The sequence below is a fragment of the Chaetura pelagica genome, unplaced genomic scaffold (assembly GCF_000747805.2).
Source record: "Chaetura pelagica isolate M959 unplaced genomic scaffold, ChaPel_1.0 scaffold356, whole genome shotgun sequence".
Lineage (NCBI taxonomy): Eukaryota > Metazoa > Chordata > Aves > Apodiformes > Apodidae > Chaetura > Chaetura pelagica.
Window position 1 is genome coordinate 8,015,270 of NW_009953964.1, and position 11,162 is coordinate 8,026,431.

The 11,162-nt window shown below is 44.9% G+C and overlaps 1 protein-coding gene across 1 annotated transcript; it reads right to left on the reverse strand.

Annotated features, from left to right (window-relative positions):
* Positions 1 to 3,445: 3,445 nt before the first annotated feature.
* Positions 3,446 to 10,780, reverse strand: NIPAL4 (NIPA-like domain containing 4). The gene is made up of 6 exons (XM_010002120.1): positions 10,558 to 10,780; positions 9,287 to 9,535; positions 6,558 to 6,614; positions 5,445 to 5,535; positions 4,167 to 4,327; positions 3,446 to 4,071 (listed from the first exon to the last, which is right to left on the reverse strand). Exons 1-6 carry the CDS (start codon positions 10,778 to 10,780, stop codon positions 3,446 to 3,448), a joined length of 1,407 nt encoding a protein of 468 aa, XP_010000422.1.
* Between the last annotated feature and the right edge of the window lie 382 nt (positions 10,781 to 11,162).

Here is an 11,162-nt window from a genome sequence, read left to right on the forward strand (position 1 = left end):
ACCCAAAAAAAAAATTCACAGCCACAGAAAGTCTCTCAGTTCCTCTCCTCTAGCTTCACCTGTTTCCTTTGTGACTCAACGAGCTGCAGGCAGGCTTGGCAGGAGTGCCACCAGAAGCTGCTCCAGTACATGCCAAGCTGAACTCTACTCTCTCTGCCAATAGAATTTTCCATCTGGAGATGACTTGTTTATACGGTATTTAAATATTCTTGTGCAATATCCAGTGCAGGGATGGGGTGATAGGGGTTTCATGTGTTTTTAATGAGTTATTTAAGTGTTACCAGGGACAAAAAGCTGTAAGTGCAGGTGCTGGCCCTGATGGGCTTTCATGTAAGACCCAAGCCTGTTGGTTTCCTCAGCCCATCCACGCAGCTGCAGGAGCATACATTGGTGCTATACAGAAACCACTGCCCTTTGGGAGTAAAAGGCAGCTGTTGATAACTTTCTTCAGCTTATTCTGAGTTTACAGTGGGTGGTAAGTGGGGACACAACAGGGAGCAAACCATCAAAATGTTCCTAGTTAAAATAAATTCTGGGTCACTATGGATTTTTATTAGCTTTAGTAGTGCAGATTAATTATTCTCCCTATATAACCATCTTCAGCAAGTGTTGCAACCTCTTGGTCTTCCAGCACTTGCGTGTCTTGCCTCAAAGCTGTAAGACCCAACTGCAACCCCAGTGTGGGCTCATGCATTCCCATCCATGCCATTGGGACACAGTCAAGGTACGACAGGGAAACTCTGGCCAAGATCCAGAGAAAATGGCCAGAAGGAAGCTCAGCAACAAGCAGTGCTGAGACCTCCTCTCCAGCATACGGTACCATGGATAACCAATAGGCACTTTTGCACGTCTCCTCAGGCTTTGGTCTGTGCTGAGCAGTAGTTCAGCATGGGCTATCTGCTCCCCATACCAGTGAGAAACCTACCTTCACATTGCCCAGGTGGTAAAGCAGCAGAAATATTCATACAACATATGGTGCTTTTGTAGGGCAGCTCATTTAATCCTGTTTTTTTTCCTCCACAATGTGGATGGAGAAAGCTGTCCATATGCACTTTAAGCAGCTGATGGTTCTGACCCCGAGGACCCTCCCTTGTGAATTTGTTTGTTGTTTTGTTTTTTTTATCCTAATGGTTTGGGCTTGTGTATGTTTTTTTCTCAGGATTTTAAAATGATGACCTTTGTTATGCCAAATATTTCTTTTTTTTTCCCCCCTTGAAATTATTTCCAGGAAATTCTGGAGCTATGGTTACAACAATTCTGTTGTGTTTGATTTATTATGGACAAATCCTCAGCGTGATTGCTGCTGCACATGTGAGAAACTGTATTATTGGCATAAAAAAGTCTTGTTTGATAGTTCTCTTTAAAAAAATTTCCCTAAACTCTACTGATTGAAAATGAACAAACACTGAGCACTCATTAAATCTGTAGTTATATATAGCAGTATATCTGTAGGATGACTTAAACCACATGAGTTTTTTCAACTTTACTACCTCTTTCTCCACAGGGAAACAGTACACAGGGTGTGTCTTGAATTTCTGGTTGATTATGCCTTATCATTTTGGGCCTTTTCATACCTTCTCTATGTCTAGAAAACAAACCAACCTACAATACTTCTGTCTGAAATAAGGAATGCCAAGTGAAAGGCATCAGCTTTCTAGTCTTTATATCTCTTTTTTATGGTTGCATTATATTGCATAGAAACAATTTATATTCAAACAACACATTTGTTTGAATTAGTTGTTTCTTGGGGTAACGTGGCCATGGAATGTCATGTTTTACTGCTCACAGATGGAGCAGTAAGCTGGGCACATACTGTACACAGCTGACCACAAGAACTCAACCTTATAACTGAGCCCTCACTGAAGACAGCAAGCATACTTATGCTACAGCCCGTCATCTGTATCACATGGCCACAAAAAAACCCAACCTCCTAAGAATATTTTCACTGCATGTGATGTGAACGTGGGATCATGCTTCTAAAAAATCCCCCGGGCCACAAGAAGCTCAGAGAACTGGACATGCCCAAACCCTAATGAAAAATGTTATTGCTGGAATATCATAAAGTCTCCAAAAAGGTAGTTTTAAGTGAGTCCTTTTAATTTTTATATGTGTGCAAGTTGAGAGAATAAGAACAGGGGAACTGCAGGAGTAAATGATGGTAAAACATGATGGTTTTGAAAGAGAACATTACCTGAGAGAACATATACTGAAATACATCTCACTTTCTCCTGTGCCCACATATTAATGGTTTACAATAATTCTCTCTGTGCATCTATGCAAATACTTGAAGAATGCAATTCATTGTGCCTTTTGCCTAGTTTTAATAAATTTGTCAGTTCTCATGAAATATTAAGTCACTGTGTACTGTTTTCATTCAAATCTTCAATTTATAGGTGGCATTCCTCCAGCTGGAATGGGTTTTAGGAAACACAGTCTAGGCAGTGGGAAGGATGAGTCCCGTTTACAATTATTTCTAAAATAAAATGCATAAAACATTACAGCAATTAGGATGCCAAAAAACAAAGCTCGAGGGAATTGGATCACTTTCTGCTGCCAAAGGAGGGCGCTGCTGTTTTATGCTCTGCCCCAAATGTTCTTTCTGCTCTACTCTGTTGTCCTTCAGCCCGTTTATCCTTTACATTTTCACCAATAAGATCAGAGAAATCATTTAAAACTTTCAGATCCACAGGCAAGTTTTGATTAATTTTATTTTTTTAAATATAAAAGCCTTTATTTCCCTTTCCAGACTAAAAAAGAAGTACTGAAATGTTATTAAAACGAGAGATTGCATATTCCAGCCCTCCCAAGAAACAAAGGCTGAAAAAGATTTCTCTGCAATGATCCTGTAAAAACACTTCATGGCTTGGGTCCTGCCACTGAGCACAAGTAAGCATCTCTTCCAAAACCTGGCACATTTTGCCCATATTCACCAATATTCTTATTATTTGCAGAGCAAGTAATTAACCGTGGATGAGTAGAGTCTGAATAGCAGGCGTGCACCATTCAGTCCTTGTCTCTCACCTCCTTTTGAGATACTGGTCTGTATTTTAAGAGTTCAGGCAAGTGTCTAGAAAGGAAAAAAAAAGAAAAAACACTAATCAATCATTCAGTCAGGGCTTGGAAATAAATACACCAATGGCCATGCGGGGGGCAAGAAGCGCAAGAGTAAACCTGCCAAGAATAAGAGATGGGAAGGGACCTCACAGAGGAGCTTTGTCCCAGAAGTATTTCAAGAGGATTTTCATTTTCAGGGGCTGCATGTATTGAAGCATTAAACATACCCCTTGTTGCTACACTGTGGCAAAGATCCAATTGCCCAGATAAAGACTTGGCTTGACTCTACCAAGCTTTGGATAAGATACCGTTGGATTTATTTTCTGCTTTTCCTTTTTTAAACTGCTCTGTAGGGTTCTGGAATATTGACATCAACCCATTCACCCAACCTCTAGACCCTTGCATGTAACCACCAAGTGTAGATTATGAATACTTTGGGTTTATCCTCCGGGGCGATGCTGGCATTGTCCACCTCTATCAGGATGTTCTTGTCATCTCGGATGACTGGTGCTTCCTGTCCACTCTGGAGGACTTGTGGTAGATTCCCTAAGCTGACGTCCATATCTTTGAAGGCATGGAGTAAAAACACCCCCAAAATGATGGTGAGGAAGCCACAAACTGTCCCAATGATGTCGACTACAGTCATGGTGACCCACTCCTTAAAGAGGATGATGGAAGTTGTGATGACGATGGTGGTGAACAGCACATAGTAGATGGGAAACACCAAAGAGGTGTTGAAAATGTCTAGCGACTTATTGAGGTAGTTAATTTGTGTAGTGATGGATGCCACCAGCGTGATGATTAGGATCCATGTCAGTGGGTGCTGCAACACAGGCTGACCAGCAAAGAAGCCCTTGATGGCAATACCCAGGCCCTTGACGGAGGACACTGAGAAGGCCCCAATAACAGAGCAGATGGTGAGGTAGACGAGGATGTTCCTCTGGCCATATTGGGGTGCGAGGTAGAAGATCAGGAGGAAGCAGAGAGCCAAGAGGATCGCAGCATAAGCGAGGAAACCTGGAAGAGGGAGAGAAGTAACTCATAACTGTGCAGCAGGCATGGGGAGCAGCATACACTGCCCAGTCCTGAGAGAGGAAACATGACCTGCATACCTGGCTCTTTCAGCTTAGAGCACATTTCATCTAGAGTGGTGACCTCCTCATCCTCTGGGGCATGTATCACCATCACAGTGCTGCCCACCAGGCTGAGCATGCAGCCCAGCTTTCCCAGCAGGTTGAGCCGTTCTCCAAGCAAATAGGAGGACAGGATGGCACTGCATGGGACAGAAAAAATGTCAGCTGAGGCTTTAAACTCTTAAAGAAGTGGCAGCAGTTAAAATCAGGTAAAGAATGCCTTCATACAAGGGACAAATTCAGAGTATATTTGTTGGCTTTCAGTGTGTTAATACACTGCATTACTGACAGCTGAGCCCACTGAGATGCAGGTGAGATCAATAGATCACAGCTCATGTATCAGCAGGTGAAAAAAATGCTGAATGTGTTAGCACATCCTCAGGAGTATTTTCAGGGTCTACGGAGTCACTCATGACTCATGTTAAACACTATAAAGCCTTTAATGCCCAAAGAAATTACTTCAAGGACCAATGTGAGAGAGAAAAACAACAAATGCCTAACAACAAAAGAGTAACATTAATTTTAACTAAATAATCAGAATTACTAAAAGAAACTCTGAAGGAACTGAAGCTGAAGATGTATCTGCAAAAATATCTAGTTGTTGCCCATAAAAATTTGGGGCAAGGCACCAGAGCAGTCCTAACTCTCAGTTTGCTTGTGCATTTCACAATAACAGCCCTTCTATCAAAACTTTAGAACCTGGAGTCATGTATTTTGATGTGAATCTCCTTTTTTTTCAAATACATTTTAAAAAGGGGTTTCAGTCCTTTTGGCAATAGACAGAAAAATAAAAACACAACATCAGAGTGCCCTAAAAGCCTAGAAAACATTAGGCAAATGAAAGACAGTTTAATAACAAGCCTGATGTTTTTTTACCCTTTTAGATTTTTAGTTCATTACAAGAACAAAGCAAAACAAAAAAAACCAACCCAACCTTGAATTGGCTAAAGGGCTGCAATAAGAAAGGAAGTAACACTGATATTTGTAATCATTTAATCTGAAGTGTATGTGGTTGCTATCCACATGCAGCATTTCCATCCAGAAGGGCATGCTGCTTAATTCAGGGGTTTCCAAATGACCCCCCAAAAGCACAGCAACTTTGAGAGTATTTTTTTAGAAAATACCCAGGCTTTTTTGTTTTGTTTTTATTTCTGGCAGAATGAATCATACTAGCATCACTTCAAATCTTTGTATCTTACAAGACAAACAGGCAAATTAAAAAAAAGGCAAATTGCAAACCTCAGACACATAAATCACCTTATGAGAACGCTCAGAGCCCCCAGGGGTGTGACAATAGTTGCAGGAGCAAAGGCATAGGCAGCAAAGTTGGCAGCTTCCCCTCCACCCACTAAACAAACACAAGAAAAATAAATACCAGTGAGTTCCAGTACACTTTTTGTGTTTTCTCTTGTGGGCTTGCAAACTAGTAAGACAGCAGAGGGGGTTTTATTATGGGGGTTTCATGCTGTTGCTGAACAGGGCCAGATAGTTGGTGAAAGTCTATTACAAATTAATGCAGGCAGAGGTGTTACTAAAGCCCAGCACCCTCAGGGAGAAGGGCTGCAGGTGGTGGGGCTTGGCCATGCCACAGCTGACCCACATTAACTCATCAAACCCCCAGTCCAGGCAGGCAGCTGCAGCTCATTTGGGTCCTTCCTGAGGGGTCAGGTGGGCTGCTGGGAGTCTTCTCCTCACCTACAAAGACTCTCCTTGGGGCTGTGGTGTCTTTCCTTGTCTGGCTTGTTCTTGTCCCCTGAACAGTGAGTATGGTTGCTTATGGGTTGGGCTGCTATAGTTGTGTAGCAGGAGCTGTAAGGGCAGAGCAAGGTGGGGGCACCTTGAGTTCCTGCTGCTGCAGCAGTGAGAGCCAGAAAAGACTGCTCTGAAAATCCCTCTGCTCCTCCATGTGCAGCAGTGAGTCCACTTTGAGAAGATACGATAATGTTGCAGCATGAGAAGAAGGAATTAAGTCTTGCTCTAAGGCAAAGCAAGTTTTGCTCAAGAAAGGAGCTCTACCAACACCTCCCTTGGGCTGCAGCAGTGACCTTTCCTGGAGTCTCCAGGCACGCTTGGGAGATTGTTTGTCCTGTGCCTGGTACACAGGCAGACCAGCCAGCTGCCTGATTAAAACCTGGATTTCCATGCTTTTGGTTGAGTAAAACTGAGCCAGCAAGTCCTACCAGCCCTGCAGGAGGATGGTGGAGACATGTTGTATGGCTCACTGCTCCCCTCTCCTTGAGGTACCTTTGTGGATGACTGGGGAACTTGCCAGAAGAAAAAACTTCTAAGCCACCAGATACTGGGCTTGTTCTGCACCTGACCCACAGAGCCTGGAACAGCTTCAACCCCAGGGAAACGGCTTCTACTTACTAGTTATCAAGCCAGCCCACCAGAGCCAGTCCTTTAGGTAGCCGTGGCCTCCATCTCCTGAGGAAGCAAAGCACACAGGTAGGCAGGAGTTAACAACCATGCTCTTTGGAGTGACAGATGAGAAACATCCCTTTCAAGAGGGACAAATTGCAAAGGGAAGAGCATGACAAAGAAAACAGCCTGGAAGGACAGAATATGCTGACATGCTAAGGGATTAGAGCAAGTTGGCATTTAGGGCTGGATAATGCAAGTACAATAAAAGGAGCTGTTTAATCCTGAGTGGCAATGGGAATGGCACCCACTGCCCCAAAGCCACAGAGCTTATCAGCTTGTGGTGCAGCCTGCCCTGCTGTAGGATGGAGCTTGGGGCTGCCCTTCAGCCCTGGGAACTGTGGTCATCCTCACTGGTTCATCAGGGTGCACCAGTCCATAAATCCAGCAACAAACACCCTGGCTGAGGTTCCATGGACTGGTCTTGTTTCATCTTGCACGTTCCAGCTGCATGTTTGTTATGGGGCAATCCTGGAGCAGAGGGATGAAGGATAGCAGGGCCTGCTCTGTGCTGGGTGCTCCCACCCAAAGGCTGCTACCTGGGACACTGCCACCCTACATCCTGCCTGTGGGGACCCTGCACTTCACCTCACATCACACCAGCACGCTGTAGAGTCTCATGTGTGGGTGCTAAGGTAGGACCATGTGCTTTTCCCAATCCAGCTCATATGGGGGTTATAGCGATGAAGGATGAGGTGGGGAAAAACTGGTCAGCTGCTCTGTGCAGGCATGTGGTGCCTCCTTTGTGCTGCTGTCTGCTTGTGGTGAAGGGTCCCTGCATCCTGTCCCAGAAGCTTGTCTGTTCCTTTTGTACACTGTTTTGTATCATGGTGGTATGACAGGGCCTCAGCCTGAGCTGCCAGAAATCCTCATGTTACGTTGATGTGGCACAGGCACTTTGTGACTGGGCATTTCTGATGGAAAGAAAGATTCCTGACATTGGAACAACTTGGTGAAAGGTGTGCATACTTATATGGAATAATGGACATACTGTGTTGGGAACTAATCCAGCTCGGGTCTTAACCCACAAGCTGTTAGACCTAAGGGACTTGAGCCTGTTGACACTGTGAAGCCTGATTTTACTGGGTCAGAGAGAGCATATGTTGTTGGGAAGCCTGACCTCACCAGAGCTGTCAGTAACAGCAGTGTTTGAGCTGCCTTGTAGAAAAGTGATGTGCTCAGGTAGCAGGGGTGAAACACTGGGACTGAGAGATTAAAGGGCAGGATAGGGAAAGGGGAAATGAAGAGGCAGACAAGAATTTGCTCTAATTCAGCCTCTTCTGGTTCCTCAAGTTCACAAATGCTTAAGTTGAAATGTTATGCTTTGGTATTCCTTAGAATTTGCTGCATTGTTTTGGCTTTTAGTTGGTTTTTTTTTGTGGTTTGTTTTTTTTTCTCATGAACTCTTGTCAGCTTCAGTTTTTTGTCATTCATTTCTAATTCCTGGTTAAATGTTCTGAAAAACAGGGAGGGGTTTGCTGTTGTTTTACTGGCTTGGCTCTGTGATGGGAGGAGTTCATGGAAGGAAGGAGGAGAGAGACATCTTGAAAACAGTTGAAACAGTACTTGGTATTTCATTGTGTGAATATAAGGTGAAAGATAAACACATGTGAATTGAGTATCTACCATTAGGTAGGGATGGAGATGGACTTGAGACTGGCCTGTGGCTTGGGTGCTGTTTGTGACTTTGCTGGTTGACCCTGGACTGTCACTTCATTGTTCTGTGCCCCTGTGTCCCCATATGGGGACACAGTAAAATCAGGATGGTGATATGTCCTTTGTAAAATTATTTGAGAGTTGTTCCTAGCCCAGAACTGGGAAGCAGTAGTATTGTAATTATCATTATTTTGGTTTGTAGCTATGCAAGTAGGTCAGCTGCCAGGTAGGACTTAAGCTCTTGCTAGAGCACGTCTGCAATGCTGATGGGATGTGTACAATTCCAGAGTGTAATTCACTGTAGCCAGTGCTCCTCCACCATTTGCCATTCATAGATATGTACACATAAACACATGCCTTGCCCTAAGAGCTTGGTGCTAGAGGAAAGTTATCTACATGTTGTTGAGCAACATACCTCAGAAGTATCTGAAAGCCACAAGTAGGGTTCACAGAGATTGCAGGTGTGCAGTCCTGCATTAATAAATGGTTCTCACCAATACAATTAAAGCACATAGGGCTACATCCTTGTCTCAGTGACTTGGTGGCAAAGCTGCCTCATGCATCAAGAAGAGCAAAAGCAGGGTCATGTAGTTGTGCTGCTCTGCTCCAGTCTGTGACACAGAGATGACTTGTACCTTTGTGCAAAGATACACATTTCAGAGAGCTTTCAACACTGTTTCCTCCTTCCCATGCAAGAGCTGTGATGGGCACATGTTGTTTTGGTGGGTACCCGTCTGATTACACAGTGTGTGACTTGCTACTTGCAGTGCAAGGCAGGGGAATGCTGCTTTTAGCCCTGCTAGGGCAGGGCTCTGTAAATTAGCTCCTCAGCTCCAGCACAGCACTTCTCTCTATGTCTTGCACACAAAAATATATTCAGAAAAGGTCTTATTTGCATGGATGATGGTAGGCTGACGTGTACCCAGAAGGGTTCCCTTGCCTTATGAGTGCTGGAGTTTGGATGATGTGTGTGACTCTGGGAAGAGGTGGACCTTCTCCCTCCTGCCCCCCCAAAGCCTTACCTGCCCTGGTGCCTCCCTTCTCCACCAGGCGTAGAAGCCCCTTCTTCTTGAGGATGATGCTGCTTCCAATGAGGAAGCTAGAGAAGACAGCCAAGCCCAAGCCAATGTAGAATCCATAATTGTTTTCCAGCTGAGTTATCCAAGAGTAATCCAAAGTCCCATTGTCCTGGACAGAGTTATTTTGGTCAGCATCACTGATCACTTGGCACACAACCCGGTGGGAAAAGCATGAGAGGGTTATCAGAGACCCTGTGAGACCACAGTGAAGACAAAACAGCAAATTACTGATATGACTATCAAAAGTGCCTCTGTTAGCTTTTGGGCTCATCCAGATGTCTGAACAGCCACCTGGACTGTCACCCCAACAGCACACACCCACCAGTTCTCATACCTAGGACACCTCTTTACTCTCATGTGGAAGGTGCTGAGTGACAAACTTCTGGTGTGCAGTTTAAGCATCTCATTAACACGAAGTCTTTGCCAGTCTACACATTGAACTAGAAGGCTACACAAAGACCACTATAAAAATGTGCTTTGAATTTCCAAGTATCTCTGCCAGAGTCTCTCCCCCAAGCTCCAGTGTTATGAGTTTGAACTATGCCTTATCAATACTCAACCTTGTTGGCTCAAAGGCTTTGGTGCTTTCTAGCCACCTAATCCTCACATATACCAGCTTGTCTGCAACTTCCAGCTTTGGGTTTAATGTGGAGTGATGCCAGCGTGTTGTAACTGTGCATCTGTTTTGGCTCTGCGTACTCAGTAGTGCCATGGGATTGCTCATAGGACAACAACAGGTTCATCCCAGATCAAAGTCTCATCTCTATGTTGCCTCTACTGCCTAATGGTTTTATTCTATCTACTTGCAGAGTGCCCCAGTGCTTGTAAAGCACACCAAGTCCTGCTGGTGTGCAAGGACTGGAGACAGGCATGATTTTCTGCTCTTAACACCAAAAGCACTAAGCCCCTGTGTCTCTAGCCAAGGTGTGTTGCTGCGTGTGGGCGGGAAAATTGCACAGTTTCTTCCTCACACCCCTACCACACCCAGCACATCTTCCCTTGCAATCTTCCTGCCGAGTGTAGTAACGACAGTGAGACTGGGGAACAGAGCAGGCAGGTGGAGTGTCACACAAGTCTCTTTGTAGTAAAAGACTTTCATTCCTACATTAGTTCAGGCAGATATTTATGAAGCAACTGTTTGTGTGTCTGCAGGCAGGGCTATGCACTGGCTGAGCTGCTGACAGCACTGCTGGCAGCCTGGGCACGGGTCCCACCTTTTTCCTGAGTCAAGAGACTGGCTTCAAGCTTCTGTAGCTGCAGCCCCTGTCCCTGGTGCATGTAGCTGAGGGTTTGATCCCAACTGGAATCCAAGCTTTTTCTAGTGGAAAAAAATTCTGGTGACTGTCGAGATGAGTTTCCAGTTTCCCTAACAGGTTTATTTTCTAATGGAAAAACATCCTGGATTGTGGAAATATCTCCTGGGCAATAGGGGGGCATCTTGTCTCCCCAGCTGGGTCAGAGTCTCTGCAGTGTCCTACCGGGGACAGGCGTCAGGTGGTGGGATGGGGGGACCCCGCCTGGGTTGGGCAACCTTTACAGGGAAAAAATAATACAATCCTGGCTTCTCTTAAGTTCAGTGAGGCTGGCAGAGCACAGTGCTGGCTGGGGGTGGCTGCTGTTTTCCCATTCCTATACACACCTCAAAAAGCAGCAACAAAAAAATCCCGTAAGCTGAACAAAAAACCAAACACAAAAAAATCCAAAACAAATAAAAACACGAGGAAAAGAAACCCCAAACCCAGAAAAGAGCGCAGTGCCAGGGCTGAGGAATAAGGCTGGGGGTGCAGCGGGCTCAGCCACCGGGGGGGCAGCCGGGGCT

Excerpts from the sequence above, each read along its gene's own strand:
- NIPAL4 (XM_010002120.1), bottom strand. The coding sequence starts at position 10,780 with ATGCCCCCCTATTGCCCAGGAGATATTTCCACAATCCAGGATGTTTTT. Across the intron at positions 4,328-5,444 it reads GCTCTGAGCGTTCTCATAAG|TGCCATCCTGTCCTCCTATT; the intron begins GTGATTTATGTG and ends TGTCCCATGCAG. Across the intron at positions 4,072-4,166 it reads CTCTAAGCTGAAAGAGCCAG|GTTTCCTCGCTTATGCTGCG; the intron begins GTATGCAGGTCA and ends TCCCTCTTCCAG.